A 20,094-nucleotide genomic window follows, 5' to 3' on the forward strand; every position below is an offset into this window, starting at 1 on the left:
GAAACCATGCCAGACGGGGACGAATCTCTTTTTTAAGAGCCTAATAAGAGGAAATTCCAAAACTTCAGTAAGCCATTTAATTGTTTTACACTGTTCGTTCTTGGGAGATACTCTTTCTTCTAACGTAAATCCCATGTGCTGCTGTTTTATTATAGTTATTATTCTGCTTTGGTTGGCTTTGAAAGTAGCTGGTCACCATTCTCTGAATATAGTAATTTGGAAACTTGAAGGCCGTTATCGTCATCTCCCGGTCTTGTTCCTTTTACTTTTCCATTTAGGTCTTCCCTTCTGGCCTTTCAGTATTTCTCTGTGGGCCTTTGGAACCTTCTCCAAGTTCCCCCCTCCCGCCCCCCCCCCCCCTTCCCTCCCCGCCACCCTCATGATGTTCAGCTCTGTCTGACAAGGATTCCTCTAAGCTCTCACACCCTCTCCTATGGTTTCTGGTTATTTGATTACAGCCATTGTTTAGACTTTGCGGCTGTCTGTCAGGATGTAACCTACTGAGGAGTTGGCTAAGCCTCGAGGCAGTGCCCCTGTCTTTGTCTGTGCTTCCTTGGAGGACAAGCTGCCCTCTCAGCACTTCTGTTACTTTATCATTAAGAACAGAACTTGAGGAATCAGGCTTTTAGCAGCCTGCGTTTATGCATGTCCTCATAGCCAGCCTAAGCCCCTCCTCCTGCATCACTGACGTATCTCCCCTCCTGCCAGTATAGCTGTGGAGCTAATCGTCTCTAGCGCCTTCTCCTAAGGAGCTGAAATAATCCTGGCAAGTGGCTGGGGTGGAGGGTGTTATAAATTTGGTCTCCCAGGAGAGGCACTTGAAAACTGTCTACGAGAACCTGCCTTGAGATTCAGGAAGAGGTTAGGTTAAAGGCATTAGTGGGGGCGACCTAGTGGGGAGAACTTGCAAAGTGCAAGGATGAGTAAAGGTTGTCCAGATGATGTTTCCTAGAGCTCTTCTGTTTTTGCTGAAGTCTTTCGCAGTTGGTGCTTCTGTCGGTTAGCTGCAAAATGACACTATCTATTTGGATCATAGGTATGGGGCGACTGTACAGGGTGTGGCGTCCGCCACAAATTACTCATTAAAATATGATAACTGACAAGCTGAGAGTCCAGAGGAAACCAAAACAGAATCGCCTACTTAAGAGTTGTGGGGTGGGGGCGTTTGTCAGCTCGGGGAGCTCTCTGCCTCTACAGAACATCCAGGCAAGTGTGTCACTGGATGTCTCCATGAATAATTCATTGATGGTGAATGAATGCAAGCAGCAATCACATGTAAATGACAAGGCTCATAATCAGAGGGCTACTTATTTGTCCTTATGAAGCAAGGAGGAAGCTTATTAACAACTTAGAAACAGGAAGAAATTTTACTTAGAGATACGTCTCTCTAAAGAAAAAATTTCCCCAGGCAGCCAGATGTATATCATTTATTTGAGCCTGCATTCAAAATCATCTTTTATTTCATGTCTTTGGATCTGCATTTACTTGCCTTTTCTAAGTGTAACTTTATGAATAATTGAAGCAACCGGGAAGTTATTGGCTAATTGAAAAGCCATCTCTTCGTGTCTTTAAGCCCGACCCATGGCGAAAGCCAGACTGTTCAGGCATTTAGGGGTCTTTTATAAAGGGTCTTTTAAAAGAGCCTTTAGCTCTTTACAAGGAAAAAATATCAGATTTTGAAAACGTGTTTTTTTTTTTTTTTTTCCTGTGGTGACACTAGTACATCAGAAACCAATCCAACCGTGTTTTTGGTTAACTTAAATGAATCAGGCTGACTGCATGACTAATTCAGATTAATGGTGCAGAAATCAGTCATTAAAGAAAAAAAAAAAGAGATTGATTTAATAGTCTTAACAGAATGGCCATAAATTTACATCTCCCTTTCTATTCCTGCTCTCTCTGTTTAAAACACTTGAAAGCACTAGTAAACATCTCCTCTGCCTGAGTAGATACAGCATTTATGCTATAAAACCCAGCAAAGGCTCCAGTAGGGTGCAGCTCTGTTAGCTGTATTACATTTTATGACTACCATTGGCTCTCTCGCAGCCGGGCTTTTATTTAAAGAAAAAGAGGTTACATTTCCAAGATATCAGATACTACATCTATAAAATAAAGGCAGCAGTAGTACAAAATTGATAAAAAAAGGAGGCCCAAATTTATCTTGCGTGGTAAATTTAATTTCCGACACCCCTGGTGATAATGATTACAAAAGTGTTCTTGTCAATATCGATAAGTCAGTGCAAAGCAGAAACGAGATGTTTAGTTGACCGTGGTGTGGGTGTAACTGGTACCTCCGAGCCCAGAGCTCTGAGCAGTATAAAGTGCAGCCTTATTACAGGGCAGGCATCCAATTTTTAAAACATTGCATAGATTGGAGACAGATGAGTGTGGCTGAATTATTCTTGGCCTTTTCTTATGAAATGCCTAGAATATAATTTCAAATGGAAATGAATTTAATTGGTGCAAAAACAAATAGGTCTAGAACTTGTCTGAAGGCTTGAGCTTAATCTAAGGGGCACTGATAAAAAGTACAGATTACCTTGGGGGTAACCACTTATGCTTTTCAAGAACAGAAATGGGTTACATGAGGCTGTTAATGTAAATTGGAGTTTCACTCATGACTTGTAAATCAATGAAGTTCTTCTCGTTAGCTAGCAAAGATAATTTATTGAGCCCTGTGCTTGCGACATCTATTGCTAGTTGAAGAGATCCTTAATATCTGTATTCTTATTAACCCAAGAAGTATTTATTAACACCTCCTAGGTACCATGCACTTGCTTAGGTTTCTGAAGGATCTGCATTAGTAAAAATAGAGCAGGCACAACCTCTTGTGAAGTTTATTGTCTGGTTTGGAACAGACACATTTTTAAAAATCACTCAAAATCACTGAAGAATTATAACTGGGGAGCTGAGGTGGTAAACTCCAAGAGACCATGACATGCATCTATTTTGTTTTTCAACATGTGACCACAGATTGTGAATTTGTAAATGAATTGTTAGGCAAATGACCTAACTTGCCAGCGTTCCACTCTGAAATGAGCGTGTACAGGGCCCGCTTTGTGTTCGATGCTTAATTTGATTTTTGATTGATTCGTTGATTGACTCATTCATTTATTCATTGATTGGTGATAAATGTTGCTAGGGAGAAGTGCAGGGTGAGGGCACTCCAAAAACAGGCCCTGACCTGCTGTGGATGTCCAGAGAAGGTGGTGAAGGTTACTTACGTTCAAGGCTGTGGCAGGAAGGAAGGTGGCACTTACATGAAACTGGAAGGAAGTCACTATGTCACTGGTGTGGAGCCCAGGGCCATGTGCTGGGGAGGCAGTGAGTGGCCACATGGTGCAATGGCCTTGGAGTCATATCAAGTTCTGTCACAAGAAGCCAAGCGTACCGGTGTCTCTTGAGCTGGACAATTTGCTGTTTTTCATTGGGCTGTTTTGCTAGCTTTTTAGGAAAGATGGTGGCTAGGATACAGATAAAAAGGCAAAATTATCTTCCTAGACACCCAAATGCCTGTGTCACCAAAGGAAAGGAAAGGTGGCATTGGGGGTGGGGGGGGGGGAGGGGAGAGGGGAGAAGGGGAGAGGTACAAATCTTGGAGAGAGGTTCCAGATCTTTACCAGAGGTCCTTCCTTGAGTCTAAGAAAGCTTTGAAATGGAAACTACATATTTTAATTGAATTCTGCTGATATTTTGGTGCCTCTTCTCAGGCCAAATATTTCTACTTCTTTGTCTCAAATTCCTCATTTGTTAAAAGGGGAAATGTTGTATTTGCCATCCAACTTTAGGAGCTTGGCAGTGAGACTTGGTGCGGAACATGAGCTCATTCAAAAAAAGATATGGGTAAAATGATGTCTTTTAAAATATGGGCCAGATAGCTGTCTTGTTTTCCCAATTATTGCTTCTGTTGGATTTTTGTCATTGTTTTCAGGAAAAACAAGATACTGAGAACCGATCTCTGGGGAACTAGTTTGGTTCCATTTTGAGGAAATATTTTCAAAGATCCTTTCTGAGAAATAGTGTGAATCATTTTGAAATTCTGTAAAACTGTGGGTGAGAGGAGTCCATTTGCCTCCGCAGAAGGGTTTGGAAATCTCGAGTTGATGGATATTTAAAGATATCTTATAAAGGCAGCAAGTTTGGGACCTTTTTATAGGCATTTTGTTAGGCTGCTGTGGTTCTTTAATTAAAGCTAAGGATTGGTGCTAACTTTAAGATCCCAGCCTGAAGCCCCAGTTCCTTTATTGGAGTACAGTGATTAATCTATAGTTTGGTCTGTGTTTCGGAAGAATAAAAACAAAACAACTAATTTTACTGAGCATCTTCAACATACAGTTGACCCTTGACCAACGCGGGTTTGAACTACGCAGGTCCACTTATATGAGGATGTTTTTCCATCAATACAGTATGGTGCTATAAATGATATCTCTCCCTTATGATTTTCTTAACATTTTCTTTTCCTCTAGGTTACTTTATTGCAAGAACATGGTATATAATACATATAGCGTACAAAATATGTGCTAATAGATTGTTCGTGTTATCATTAAGGCTGTTAGCATTAGTAGTTCATGTTCTCACGTAAGCTATTCGTAGTTAATTGTGGGGGGAATCACATGTGGAGTTTTGACTACATGAGGAGTTGGGGTTTCTAATGCCTGTTTTGTTCAAGAGTCAACTGTATTTAATATGTGGTGACTCATTTAATGCCATGAGGTGAATATCTCTGTCCTCCCATTTTATAGTTGAAGAAACTGAGGCACACAGAGGCCAAGCGACTTACCCAAGGTCACACAGCTAGTAAGTGGCAGAGCTGGGATTCCAACCTAGACAGATGATCTTCTGAGGCATTACTCTTTACTCCCATTTTCCAATGTAATTATTACATGTAAATTACATGTAAATTCTTCATGGAAGAAATGAACTGTATTGTCTTTCCATTTCACATTCTACTTGATTTTCCGGCAATTTGTTTTCTTTACAAAAATAGGAATTTTTAAACTCCACTTGGGAGAAGAAAGATAGAAGAAGCATTTCTCATTACAAACAGCCATCTCTTAAGATTTAAGAGTTTGTATTCACCCTGTTTAGCTTTTCAGTCTCCCCATCCTAGACAGCAAGTAGTTTGCCAAGATAGGCCACAATACTTGATTTAAGGTGAAAAGAAAGCATGTATCTTTTTATAAGCAAATACAGCGATAATGGGCAATACTCTCTCTCAAGTCTGTGTGTGAAATTACGTACCTTTAAATGCGGACGAAATGTGGACCCCCCTGGAATGTATCCAGTTCTTTTTAGCAATTTCTCTTGCTGTTTAGAGACACATTCTTTTCGTGGTTTGTCCATATTTCAAATGTATTTTTGACATCAGGAACTAAGTGCTATCCTGACTCCGTTCCATTTAGTACAGACACTGACCACCTACTATATAATAAAACATATAGTCTCTAGAGATTAAGAACATCTCATTTTCAAAATCTAGAATCTGAATTTTATTTTTTTTAATTTTTTAAAAATGTATGTTAACTTTTGAGAGAGAGAGAGAGAGAGAGAGAGAGAGAGCGAGCGAGCATGCACGTGCAAGTGAGTGGGGGAGGGGCAGAGAGACAGAGGGAGACAGAGGATCCAAAGGGGGCTCCACACTGATAGCAGAGAGCCGGACACGGTGCTTGAACTCACCCACCGTGAGATCATGACCTCAGCCAAAGTCGGATGATTAACCAACTGAGCCGCCCAGGTGCCCCTAGAATCAAAATTTTAGAGCTTCATGCCATTTCCAGATGGCCTATAGTCTGATCCCTTCATTAAATAGATGATGAAATGGAGAGCCCCAAAGTGGAGAAAGACTCTCCCCCAAAGTCAAAAACTCTAATGGCAGTGGCTTTCTGGATCTTCTGCTTCCTGCCCACTCTTCTTTCCATTTCATTGCCTTGAAGCTTCTGATTCTGCACACGCCCGTCCTTACAAGTGGTTATTTATTATCTCCTCATGATTCTCTTAGATGTCTATGGTCTCATTTTGATGCTAATATGATCTTCCAATTCTTTAACCTTATTTTTTTTTTTTCATGGCTTGCTTTTCCCTTTGCCTGACCACACACCTGATAGATTTGTCTCTCCTGAGTTTCATAGACAACTCGGGAGTGCCACGTATCTTTTGAAGACCTGGGAAAGGAAAGCGGTCTACAGCGACCCTCCTGAGACCTTCCCCCCAAAAAGTACTGGCCCTTAGCTCCTTAAAGATAGTTGGGCTTGTCCAAGGGCAAAGGCTAGAGACCCAGACCTTGCTTTTCAGACACCCCTAGACTGGAAAACATCCTTTGGGGGTAAAAATGAGGACATGAAATCGCTTGCTGTGGTACCTTTCATTCTGTTAAGGACACTGAAAACACAGTCTGTCATCCTTGACATTTTAATTGAAAGAAAAGCTTACATAGATTTCAGCCGTAAGCAGTATGTTTATACAAGTGTATAAAGAGGAATAATCTGTCAAGTTGGAAAACTCTTAATGCTACGGGACTCAGTTTAGTAATTGAACAATCCAACATGAGCTCACACATCTTACCTTGTTCCATGCCTCAATAATTTTTAGTAGAAATACTTTACCTAGAGGCATATGGTTATTAAAAAGGAGGCTCGGCTTGCTCAAAGTCTGGAATTATTAGCTCATGGCAACAAGCCCGCACTGGAGAAAGACTGTTGGGTCTTTGTTTTCACAACTTTACTGCGATTTGCCATCTTATTTTCAGAGTCTAACTGATGTGTTGTTTGGGAAGTTTCTTTTTTTTTTTTTTTAAAGGAAGAAAACATAATTTCACACGGATGAGTGACTTCTCGTGTTAGCAGTACTGCAGAATGTTACTACTTCGTTGCAAAGTCCAGGGAGCAGTGTGAATATCAAAGGAAATAGACCGTGAATTTATTTTAGTGTAAAAAATCAATAATAACTTAGTTATGGGAGCCATCAAGGTGTGATGGGGGATGCCCTGTGTTGCAAGTTGAATAGAAGTCCTGCTTCTTTTCAGGACCCGTGTGACCTTGGGCACATTTAAATGTTTCTGAATTTAGCTTACTCCGAGTAAAATAGGGGTAATCTGACCTACCTACCACATGGCATTGTTTCAAGTCGCGTGAAGGTGAAAATATTTTGAAAAATATGAAACTATATAAGTGCAACATAAAAAGTTTCATGCAAGTGCAATGTGTTAGTAATTATTTCTGTATACACAAGGGGAATTAGATAATTTATGTAATTATTCCGATACCACTCTTGCTTCAGTGATCAGAATATTCTGGACAAATGATTATTTATTGGGCCAAGCTACATAATTACTTCAGTCTAGTCCTTTGTATGCCCAGTGATGGGTAGAATAGATTTTTTTTTTTCTTTCAGTGTTTGTAGTTTTAAAAGCCCAAGCAAGAAGCCTAGAAAATGACGCCGTCTTGTACATGGGTTGGGAAAATTGTTTGTAGAATCTGTGTAAAATAATAATTCAGAATTCTTCAGAGCCCAAACATACAGCGTTCTCAAATAGCCATTTCTATTTCAAGTATATATTGTTAACTGGTTTGACTGCTGCCATTAGGCAATTATTATTATAATTCCAAGGGAGTTCAGTACCCTGAAAGGCTTTCTTAATTAACGAGGGAATGCTTGTTATTTAAAAATCTAGTACATCTATGCATGGTGTGGAAGTAACTGATCTAATAAGAACATTGATTAAATGAACCATACCATTCCCCAGCTACTGTATCCAACTGGGAGTTTTCCATAGTTTTGTGAAACATGAAAACTCATTTTAAATTTAATTACTTTTGCATCTCCATTCACATCAGCGCTGTTTAATTGATTTCTTTTTTCATAATAGCTCATCAATAAACACTGATCACCGAGATCATCATTAATATGCCATGTTGGAAACAAAATGTCAATGACGATACTATGCCGCTCTTCCTTTCTGAGGATGATATGGCATATCAACATAATAAAATGTTCTCAGTTATCTCTTTTTGCTTGTCCCTGTCTATACCCAAAGCATTCCTCCTGGTGACTAGGGAAACAGACATATGGTAGAAGGCTTAGACGTACCTATATGTATGTGTACATGTATGTGTGTACATCTACCCGTCTGCCTGGATATCTATAGGAGAATAGATGGATAGATGATTACCTATCTGTAGAGATGCTCTCAGTGAGTCTTTCTCATTAGAAACCAGGGCCGTTCCGATTACTAACTTTGCACCTAGAGGAACTGACCATTACTGTACAGCTATTTTCTTTCCAGAAAAGGTCACAAACAAAACATTAAGACTGGAGAATATAAGGCAAACCTTGCCTGTTGATAGAGCCACATTTATACTTATGTGATTCGAGCTATCCACCTCTGAGTGAGATGAGCTTTAGGACCCAGTGAAATTACAGCCTACTATAGAATTTTGGAGCGATGGACGTCAGCAGTTTCCTAGAGCTCTGAAATGTGAAGGACCTCCAAAGACCCTGCTAATCCTCTTGTTAATCTATACTCCAGAAATCCCCAGGGCACATGTCAAAAAAATACCCATAATACTCATTTGCTTTTCTGAAAACACTCATTTTACCGTTACAGGCTACTCACGTTGGCCCATCCGTGTAACCACTCATGTACATGTTCCGTTAATAAAGCTGGGTGCCATTTGTGTACCTTGACATGGAGTCTGTGTAAAGGTTTTATATTCTTTTATATTTTCATGTATGTAACTTCTTTTTGTAATTTTGTTTAATGTTTACTTTTGGGAGAGACAGAGTGTGAGCAGGGGAGGGGCAGAGAGAGAGAGAGAGAGAGAGAGAGAGAGGGAGACACAGAATCCGAAGCAGGCTCCAGGCCCTGAGCTGTCAGCACAGAGCCCGATGGACGCAGGGCTTCAGCTCACGAACCATGAGATTATGACCTGAGCTGAAGTCGGACGCCTAACCGACTGAGCCACCCAGGCGCCCCTCATGTATATAACTTCTTAAACATATAAATATTGACTAATTTATGACTAATCCTTCCAAGATGCATGTGCCTGTGATAGCTAGCTATATACCCAAGGGAGCTATTAGGCAAAAGGAGTAGAAAACCTAATCTTCTTTGGAATTTCAACAGCAATGCACAAGAAGAATATGTTGGCATTGTTTCCCCTGTCTCAATCTCCCACTTCGCCCTAAGTCAGCCACGGGAGGCGAGGCACATGAGCTCCAAAGAGGCTTCTCACAGTACTCTGGACGGGACTGTCCTCCCCTGAAGCATAGAGAGGCATCCAGCCACACCAAACACCTCCATCTGCAGTCTTCACCCAGCACTTAGCAGGAGGGAATCTTTTTTTCTTTTTAAGAAAATGCATTAATTCTGGAAGCAGAAGCTTCTTTCGTGGCATTCAGGATAAGGTGTCTTAACATGGGGGCCTCAGAGGTCCTGGGGGGGGGGTGGTGTTTGTTTATTTATTTGTTTTGTTTTATTTGTTAAATCTTTAATTTAACTGTTTGACATTTATAGAGCTCCCTGGGGCAAAAGTATCAGGAGATTGAGAATTTAGCTGAGGAGGTCACTTATTTGCCATTTTTCATAAACACAAATAATTTCCTTTTTCCCTCAGCCACACATTCCCTGGCTCATTAAATCAATTTGAGTTCCTGAAAAAATTTTGTTCTCAGGCAAATTGAAGCAAAAGCTCAAACTGTGTACTCCCCCGAGGAATGCTTACCCGAGTTCTGCAGGTCAGGCCAAAATCAGTTTCTGTCAAACAGCCTAACACCTCCAGTTATTATAAAATGAGGGATTGGTAATTGGGGGCTGGGCTCAGGACTTGCCCGAAAAAGGCCAGCTATAGTGGCATGAACCTCAGTCTCGTTCCTCTGGTTCCTTGGTCCTGGCTTTGTTTTTTGTTTTTTGTTTTTTGTTTTTTTCCACCCACGCTGGAGAATTACGAAAAAGTCAAAACAGATTTCTATTGGGAGTTCATGACTAACGTTGGCTATTCAAATCCAGACGGTGCAAGTATGTTCCGTACAAAGCCGGGAGGGCTTCCAGGCAGAGGCTTAAGAGAGTGTGGATAAAACAAACGCACACAGATCTCAGGGTCTGAGATCCTCCCAAAGGGCCGAGAATTCTGAGCAAAACACAGGATTTCGCCCCCAAGTCCCTTCCCTAAGAAGCAGGGGTTGTAGGAGATTTACCGACTTGTTGACTATTGAACATGAGTTAGATAACAGAGGTCAGGAAATGAAGTGGAATTTGATGTATTAACTAGGAAGCAGCAGAGGAAGCCAGGCTTGTGTTTTATTTGTTATTATTTCCCTAATATCCTCAATTATGTGGTTCCCATCAGAGGATCTGATCTGTTGCTCATGTAATGGTGTTGTCCCCGCTGGTTCTGGACACAGGCAGTGAATCCCCTGCCCCAAGGCATCAGGAATAATGTCTGCTTTTTGTCTGTGTTACCAGGCCTGTCCCAGGCTCTCTATCTTCTCTGCTACATCTCCACAACAGACAGAGACAGCCCATGCCAGCCTCCATGCCTGGGACCCTGCCCAACCCAACAATGCCGGGATCTTCTGCCGTCTCGATGCCAGTAAGTGCTTCTTGCTTCCACCGAATCCTGCTCTTTTGAAGGCACTAAAGAAAAGCTGAGCTCTAAGCTGGGAAGAGAGTGGCTGCTTCTGGATGAAGAGTTGAGCTGTGTGCTACTTTGGGTAGAGTGCCCGGTTGTCTGTCGCTAGGTGTCTTGCTGGCTTTCCTGTCCTTCAGGGCTCTCCTAGTGAGGCCTGGCCCCAACTTCCTGCGGGCGAGCGAGCTTGCCACACCCAGGGAATGGAATTTGTTCAAGGGCACAGTGTTTTATGACTCGCCCAAAGCCTGTATAGCGTGGGCTATATACAGAGTGTCTCTAACTCACCAGGGAGTGGTCTAGCCAGGACTCAGAGTAACAATTATCATGATAAAAGCAATAATGATGGTACATAATGCCTGCTAATATGTAGTCCTGGGCATCATGTTCTACTAAGCATGCTCACAGCATTTACCGGGTGCTTACCGTGTGTTAGTCCCCCCGTAAGCATTTCATCAACACATGGAACAATCCCGTCAGGTACGTACTATTTCTAGTCCCCTTTATTCGAATGAGAAGAGTAAGGCAGGTAGCTTGCTTGGCTGAGAGGCAGCATCGCTGAGTTTTAAACCCACCCCGTCACCTCCTGCATGATATGTACATTCTCTGCTTTCACCGTCACAACAAACCCGCGAGGGACGCCTTGTTATTACCTCCATTTTACAGACGAGAAAACTGAGGCACTGGCCGAAGGTCACAGTTAGTAAGTGATGGAGCGTCTGGATTTAAATCCAGGCGGTATGACTCTAGAGTCTACACTTAATCATTATATTATACCCCCCACCTCTGAAAACAACGCATTCGCCTAGAAGGGACATACAGACTATTCCAGACTATTCTAAACCTTGCTCTCCTTCCACGGGATCCCCTCCCCGTCTCTCTTCATCCTCCCTGGCTTTGTAATTCGGGGAGCATGGTTGGTGTCGTTATTCCTGGGGCCACAGGAGTTTTTCAGAGCCCTAGAGGTGATATGACAACTCAACGAAAACCCTTCCGCACCAGTATCAACAATGCCTGGCAGAGCATTTGGGCATTTTTAAGAAATTGTCTGCATTTGTCACTTCACGTTGCTGGCCTCGCCATCCTGTGGGAATGGGGCCACGGTAGTTATTGACGTGCTCATCCTACAGGCGAAAAGCTAAAGGGTAAGAAGTTGAAGGCAGCTGCCTAATGTCACACAGCTGTGACAAACCCCATCGCAACTTGCGCCGAGCAGCTCAGATTCTCGAAGGTTGAGCGGTTGGCTGGTTTATCTAGGTGGAAGCCGGCGGGGGGGTGGGGGCAGGAGTGTGGAGGCCCAAATTCAGAGAAATGGACCTGCCTACTACGAGTATTGGAAGGTCCTGGCTAGAAAGAGTCTTTGCAAAACCGGGCCAGAAGGAACAGATGAGTTGACACACTTTACCTGCGTTGCTCACCGTAAGCATCTTTAGGGGAGGGACAACAGTGCCACCAAGGCCATTATCCCAGGTTTTATTCAACCCAGCCAGCTGCGCGAAGACCCCCACCATAAGCTGTCTTCGTGTAGACTGTAAATCCCTCTTGTCCAACGTTAGTTTCCTTTCATAAATTCCATCCATTAACTAGAAAAATGCCACTGCGGTGACCTTTTTGTCCCACTTGAGTAAACCGTACCATTTCCAGGGACAAAGGTGGGACACGGGCTCAGGGAGCGCAGAGAACAGGCGTCTCGCACTGTTTCCCCCACGTCACGTCATTATACACCGTGACCTCCTGTTGGTGCTTCAGAATACAAGTAAAAGATCAGGTGCATGATCAAGAGCCAGTGTAGACAGCAAGTCAGGGATGCTATCCCCACACGAGTTCCCAAGCCCTTGTCACTGACGCGGACAGCTGCCATGACAATAGCATCAGTCTAGAGCGCTGATTCTCAACTGGGGGCGGTTGTCTCCCGCAGGGGATATTTGGAAATGTCTGGAGATCCTGCTGCTCCATCACAACTGGGGAAAGGGTGCTACTGGGGTCTGTAGGGAGAGGCCAGGGATGATGTTAAACATTCTACCAGGCACAGGACAGCCCCCACAAAAAAATTATTTATTTGGGCCCAATAGGTCAACAGCGCTGAGGCTGAGAAACCTTGGTTTTAGAGTGACACTAATGTAACTAATAAAAACGATCATAAAATCGCTAAGAAAAGATACTTTACGAGTCCCTGTTTCTAGAAATCTAGGCCTACTCTTCCTTGTTATCAAGTCTCCTGCTCCTGTCCTAAGATTTTGGCGTTTTTTTAAAAAATGCTTATTTATTTTTCAAGGAGAGAGAGACAGAGCATGAGCAGGGGAAGAGCAGTGAGAGAGGGAGACACAGAATCCGAAGCAGGCTCCAGGCTCCGAGCTGTCAGCACAGAGCCCAACACGGGGCTTGAACTCACGAACCGTGACATCATGACCTGAGCTGAAGTCAGACGCTTAACCGACTGAGCTGCCCAGGCGCCCCAAGATTTTGGCACTTGAAAGCATAGTCTTCCTCTAGAGTTCCTGCCCTGGGAAACCACGATTCCCTTGGTATAAAAGATCAGCCTGTCTGTCGGTGAAGGTTAAGATTCTGAACTCATGTGAAGTGCACACTGCCAGACCCCACATCTCACAAGGTCCTCGGTCAGAAGCAAAATGATGCCTCTGCTCAGGGATTGATTCACTCGTTCCCCAGACTTTTGCTGACACCTGCTGTGGGTCAAGGGCTGTGCTAGATCCTGGGGATGTGGTGAACAACAAGGCAGGATTTCATTGTATTGTGAATTCCTACCTTGAACATCGAATGTTGACATAATTTAGGAAGAGGAACCCTCCTGTGTCATTACAAAAGCTCAGTGACCTGTGGACATTTGAGCTCCCGTTTTCTGATTTGTTTCAGGGGGAAAGGAGAAGCCTACCCCCTCCTCCCCAAAAAAAGGTAAAAACCTTTATCTGGATGTTTTACCTGCAGTGCTAAATGTTGCTTAGTATTCAGCAAACCACTCCCACCTTCTGACTTCTTGATTCTAGTCGCCTCACCCGAGCACACTTGTGGGGCAGAGCCTTATTAGTATAAGCACCAAATAGTTGTCTCGAAGAGGCTCTTGCTGAGCCCTTATAACCACTAAGGTGGAAAAATGCAGTTTTTGTGTTTTTTTTTAGGTAGAGAAATCAGCCTGTTTTCAACATGCTGTTGAATTTGTGAGTCATGGAGTAGAAATAGTCACAGACTGTAACTTTTCCACAAAGAGGGAAACCCGAGGCTACAAGTAAGCTGCTCTCACGTCCTCGTAGTGCCTGATGGATAGTAGCTTGGAAACTTTCGGATAATCATTTGTACTTCTCCATGACCTTCCTTCTGGGAAACTGAAAGCAAAAGCTCATTTGGACTTGATGTCCCTCCAGGTGAAGGTCCCCCATTGGAATTGTCACATGCCTTTCCAAGTCTTCTATCCTCCAGCCTCTGGAAGGGGCGGTTATAAGGAATAAGCATTTTGTGGAGCAATCTTCATGAGTTACTGGTCAGAGTACACGGATGTACCTAATAGCACTGAACTGCACGCTTAAACATAGTTAAAATGGTAAATTTTATGATACACGTATTTTACCAGAATTACAAAAACAATCATAAAAAAATAAAATACCCAGGCTACCTGGAGACTCAGGGCATATGTGAGAGTGAACACGTTATTTTACTGAATTGCTAAGGCCTCAGAAGTTTTTGCTGGCATGCTCTAGAATGTATAGAAAATTCTTCACCAGATAGCTCCTTTTGAAGCAGTTTCACACCACCGTCCACTGCCAGATAACTGGTCTGTTCTTTCAGGCTCAGGTACAGCTAATGGTGCTTTGCTGGGACAGGGACTGTCCGCCCGTCACTCATGTCATTTAGTGAGCACCTCCGTTACTCCACACATTAATGTAACTACAGTCCCGCGCCTGGGCAGACCCAGCAGGGATTGAAGGGATGGGACTCAAGGACGGCAGGGACCCTAAGGGGGCATTTACCTCAACTTTGACTCTCCACTCTTGTCTGTGAGGTTTCTGTCCTCCACTCTTGGAAGAGTTCCAGTGATAAAGAACTCTGTATTTTCCAAGACTACCCCAGCTGACTTTGAGCAGAAACCAGATTCTCTGAAATTCTTTTTTTAATTTTTTATTTATTTGTTTTATGTGTGTGCGTGTGTGTGTGTGTGTGTGTGTGTGTGTGTGTGTGAGTGAGAGAGAGAGAGAGAGAGAGAAAGTGAGTAGGGGAGAGGAGCAGAAGGAGAGAGAGGATCTTAAGTAAGCCCGGCACTCAACACGGAGCCTGACGTGAGGCTCCATCCCACAACCCTGGGATCATGACCTGAGCTGAAATCAAGAGTTGGACCCTCGGGGCGCCTGGGTGGCTCAGTCGGTTGAGCGGCCGACTTCGGCTCAGGTCATGATCTCGCGGTGCGTGAGTTCGAGCCCGCGTCGGGCTCTGTGCTGACAGCTCAGAGCCTGGACCCTGTTTCAGATTCTGTGTCTCCCTCTCTCTGACCCTCCCCCATTCATGCTCTGTCTCTCTCTGACTCAAAAATAAATAAACGTTAAAAAAAAAAAAAAGAGTTGGACCCTCAACTGACTGAGCCATCCAGGTGCCCCTGGGTTTCCTGCAATTTCTGACCGTTGTTTTCTATCCATCCTTTGACAAGTGGAAGAACTTTTGCATTGAAGAATTTGTTTTTTCCTCTTGAGGAAACTCTATTCTCTGTGTGATTTGAGTATTAAGTGTACTTGCTTTACTCGAGTTCTTTGAAAAGTGCTAAATTTCTACTACACAGAAAAAAAAAAATCAATCAGACACACCCTTTCCCAACTGAAAGAGAGATGTGGTTGTATTTACTCTTTAACAGGGACACCCTGGAGACAAAAATGCCACAACTCATACAGGTACTTGAACGACGTTAATTGTAGACCCGATGGCAGGCCGGCGGGGGGGGGGGGTGGGGGACAAGGTTGGAGGGGTCAATCACGTGTCATAGAGTGCCCTCAGCTGCTTTCTTCACCCACCCCAGGTCCTAGTCCTGCACTATGTCGGGTCGTGACTAGATTTACAGGGAAGGGGAGTTGTGCCCGGACAGCAGCTCAAATACCTGTTAGTCATCTTAATTGTGCTTACGAGTTACGGGGCCAGGAAGACCCACCTTATTTGGGAGCATTACTTTTTAAATTAATTTAGTGTTTTTCTTATTGCTAAAATGACGCACGTTTTTGCATAAAACTGAAGGGGGCGGGGGGCGGGGGGGAAGCCATGGATAACCTGAGATAACCATGTGGTGGGGTATCTTTCCAGTGCTTTTCTGTGCATACATTATTCTTCCCAGTTATAAAAAGAAGCATGACTAGTGGCGGTTGGAGGGTTTGCAAAAGTGGAAATAGTCCATACTTTTATTTGTAAACGTACCATGACGACATGGTTCTGGTTGGCATGGGGCATCTCCGATAGAAGGCCTGGCTTTGGATTAGTTCTTTGATGTCCTTGAGTTTGAGGCTCAGAAGTGCGGTGCTTACCTTCCCCAAACCACAGTCTCTCTCCAGAGTTATTCACAGAGCTTCTAAATGACCCACTTGAAAGAGAAATGCAGCTTTGTCTGTGACCTAGACTGCTTTTCTCAGACTCTGATTCTGTTGCTTTCCTTTCTCTTAGATGGAGAGACAAATGTCAGTGAACTCCAGCCTCCTGGGAATGCAAGGTCCAAATCTCAGCAACCCCTGTGCTTCTCCCCAAGTCCAGCCAATGCATTCAGAAGCCAAAATGGTAAATAACAATTATCATCATCCTTGTGTTGTTTCGCGGCTTTGTCTTTTGACTTCTACTCTGACTTCCACATTTCAGTTAAGTTAGGTTAGATGGCTCCGTCGTCGTTTTTGGTGAAAAGGTCTTTTCTGTGGAAAAGCAGGACAGAGCTTGGCTCGCTCTTTGAGGATATTTGTTATTGAAGCTTGGCATCAGGTGACCATGGAACAAGCCTTGAATCGGCTCATGGCCTTAGGGAAAAGGACATTTAGAAGTTTGGGGAGATCCATAGGAGTTGAGGTGGGATACACCCAAGTGTATGTATGTTTTCTCATAATGTGAAATTAACGAAAACAATCCAGAGTTTCTCTTCTTCAAGGTGGTCACAGTTTCAGTGCCACTCTTCCTGTCCCCACATCCGTGAAAACAGACATGTGATTTTTCAGCACACACTGGTACGGAAATATTTTTCATTTTTTATTATGGTTGTCAGATGTGACGTTAACTCAGAGGACCACAGCCTTGTTTTCCTGCAGGGTAACTGCGCCTCTTACTGAAATACATGATTTCGGGTGACAGCCTCCAGTGGCTTTTAACATATGAGATTTGTGTGCAGTAAGGTCAGTCTTTCCAATCACAGGGAAAGATTTATGCATGGTATTCTATTAAATATTAATAAAAGCAATGCATGTCTGTCTTTGCACCATAAGGTAAATTTGCTGGTTGGACAGATACTTGAAGTAGGTCATTCAGTTTTCATGTAGTTAAACTCTGACTCCACAATTAGGAGGCTATCAGATGGCAACAAAATACACTGTAGCAAAGTTTTTAGTGTCTGATATTGGATAAGAATAGCTTTGCTACAAGTTAGAGATTTATTTGGTTTCCTGACTGATAGTGTCGGAGACCATGTCTGATGGCTGGTATGAAGATGTTATTGACAGTTCTGAAAATTAGCCATCAAAACCTACTGGCTTCATTTTCAATGGCAGCAAGGTTTTTTTCTGTTGTTGTTGTTTTTTTTTTTTTTAATGCCTGCTTTGGTCACTTTTCTCTTGGAAATTTTACTCATTTGTCTTTCGGCTTCTTGATTCAAGGAAGCGCCTGAATCCCCAGCGTTGGCTACCTTGGGCAAATAAAATCTGTGGTTAAGAGAGTTCTCTTTGCCGTGCCACAGCCCCGGTGACATGCCAAATGGCACCGGCATCTTCAGCAAAGCTCGTTAAATCTTTTTGGAATCGGCAAATATTTTTTCAGCTCCAGCCCTGCGGTGCCAAACCAAATACTTGCTGGCAGAGTAAAGTTCAAACTGGCATCTGTTTTGGAGACCGGAGTAATGCCATTTACTTTTTTTTTTTTTTTAAGGAAAATAAAAAATGAACTGTGAAGGTACTTAAGAAAAGAACAAAATTCACTTATTCATATGTATGAATAAGTGTTCTAGGTCTGAGCATCCGATGCTATTCCCCTAGCTGGATTACTTCTGAATCATCTTGTTTGGTTCAGGGTCTGTAACCCTTTTGAGGGACCTCCCAGACAAACTTTAGGTGGATTCTTACACACAGTTCCAAACCAAATTTCCCTGCCAATTGATTTTCACTGGATTATATGCCACCACTTGACTCAGAAATGTCCTACCCTTCTCTTCTTACTGGCAAAGAAGGAGAATGCTTCCAGAGGGAGTACGGGTTGATAATCGTATATACGTATGAAATAAGAACATATGATATGGCCAATTATTGTGAATAATATCAGCCAGGGACAAAAGGAAATTGGTCCGTACCTATAAAAGAGTGTTAGCCCACAAATGTTTGTCGAGTTAAATTTACTGAGCAAGCACACAACTCTGCTGATTCATGCTCTAAGTGGATGAATATTTCCAGATCCATGATGTCTGGGCTAATGAATTCCATCATGGAGTTAGGGCTTAAGGAGCACGGTTTTTTTTTCCTCTCTGTCCTAACCTCCCAGCCCTAACGCCATTATCACCGATCCATTATTCCAAAGGGGGAAATGGTAGCCACTTATATTTGGGGGAATAGCATTTACTTAGTAGCCTGGAAAAGTGTTTAGTAATTGGCTTTTAATGCATTACTCAGCATCTCTATTCTTATTCTGCCTTCTTTATTCACTGGAGAAGCCAGTTATTGCCGTCTACTAACCATACAGGGTTTTCTAGCAGCTTTGGGCTGCTCAGATGAAAAGCTTTTACGAAAGACAAAGTAATGGAGAAAAAAAAAAAAAAACTTCCACGATTTTAATGTCAGCCAGAGCCTCCCCAGGTTTCTCTGAACTATGGGCTTTGTTGTTCTATGCCTAATTTTCTTCCTGTGTAAGACGGGAATGGATTCCAGATTTCAACTCAGACTCCTGTTTCACTGTTTTCAAGGACTTTTCCAAAGGTCACACATGGGCTATTGTGATGAATGCACTCTGCGGGGTGTGTTCTCGGAGCACATGAGAAACCAGAGAGCTGCGAGGGAGCCGTCGTCCACACCACAACACTGCATGCCTATTCTCTGGGGGACGGCAGTGTCACAGTGTCTATTTCACATTCTCTATTGGCCACTGACAAAAGCCATCACCCTGCATCTCTGGTGACGCTTGGAGGTCCTGGAGGTGGACAAAAGATTAAGACAGGATTGCTTTAACGATACGGCTTTGTTGGAAGCTGTCCGACTAGTGATTGCTCAGTAAACTGGCCATTTTTATTGTGGAAGAGAGCAATACAGGTGTCCCCAGCAAGCTGTAGAGTGTGTTAATCTGGGACATCCAAATCAAGAAGGACAGTGCCCTTCTTTTCATTTAATGTACATTGGTCTCAAGCTCTGGACTTCAGTGTACTGAAGTCACATCTGTCCAAGATGGTTTTGTCATAATCTGGCAGGTTATAATTGAGTTTTATGGATTCTTTTGCTGAAGAATTAAGGCAACAAACAAGTGAATACATGCATATTGGATTTTGTTTTGGGGGTCAGAGCAGACTCAAAGCTGTGAGAGCTTTCCATCTTTCCAGCCACCCAAACAACAGGTTCTTAGATCCCTGAGATCTGTGGGTGTCTTCCATGAAAATGGGGTCTTCTAGAAAGGAAATCCACTGCATACCTGATGGACTTTTTTGACATTCATAGGGGGAAGGGAGAAAATGAGGGGGTTAAGCAGATAGAAATGGAAAAGGGGAGAAAGAAGGAGACAGAAAGGGTAGGGGGCATTTAAACCAGACAGGGACACATTTCCAGACTCTTCTGGGTGTGACTGATTCTGTCGTGGTGTGAATATGGTGTTCTTAGAGTTACGTAGATTTGTGTTCATTTCTATTTGTGAGAATGAGACCAATCCTATCTAGCTTTAAAAGAGGTTTGCTTGCTTGCTTGCTTTCTTTCTTTCTTTCTTTCTTTCTTTCTTTCTTTCCACCAATAATGAGATTGGAAGCTAAATAAGGGGGTGGGGGGAAGTTGTCCGTATGCCTGTCCTGTGTCTTAGTAATGTTGAGATGATTACCATACTGAAACCAACTAAAATGAAGGGTGACATAGAAACCCTCTGGAGAGGGCTGTGGCCACTCTGTCTGGAATTCACCTTCAGTTTGAACAGGGTTAGGGAAGTCCAGGGAGTGTTGATACTAAGGAGAAGGTATGTATACAGCTGTGATCGGATTTTGCCCTCAGGACAGCACCGTGACAGGGCTGTTGTCCCCATTTCCTAGTTGAGATAACTGAAGCTCCAAGTGGTT

The 20,094-nt window shown here is 43.1% G+C and overlaps 1 protein-coding gene across 4 annotated transcripts in view; it reads left to right on the forward strand.

Annotated features, from left to right (window-relative positions):
* The window catches only part of CREB5 (cAMP responsive element binding protein 5), a 401,666-nt gene that overhangs the window by 288,772 nt on the left and 92,800 nt on the right, over positions 1 to 20,094 (forward strand). For all 4 annotated transcript variants that reach the window (XM_043589166.1, XM_043589165.1, XM_043589167.1 and 1 more), the window contains 2 exons: positions 10,460 to 10,586; positions 16,272 to 16,382. In XM_043589166.1, the coding sequence (XP_043445101.1) occupies positions 10,460 to 10,586; positions 16,272 to 16,382 (238 nt within the window). The remainder of the gene's footprint in view (positions 1 to 10,459; positions 10,587 to 16,271; positions 16,383 to 20,094) is intronic.

The sequence above is a fragment of the Prionailurus bengalensis genome, chromosome A2, assembly GCF_016509475.1.
Source record: "Prionailurus bengalensis isolate Pbe53 chromosome A2, Fcat_Pben_1.1_paternal_pri, whole genome shotgun sequence".
Lineage (NCBI taxonomy): Eukaryota > Metazoa > Chordata > Mammalia > Carnivora > Felidae > Prionailurus > Prionailurus bengalensis.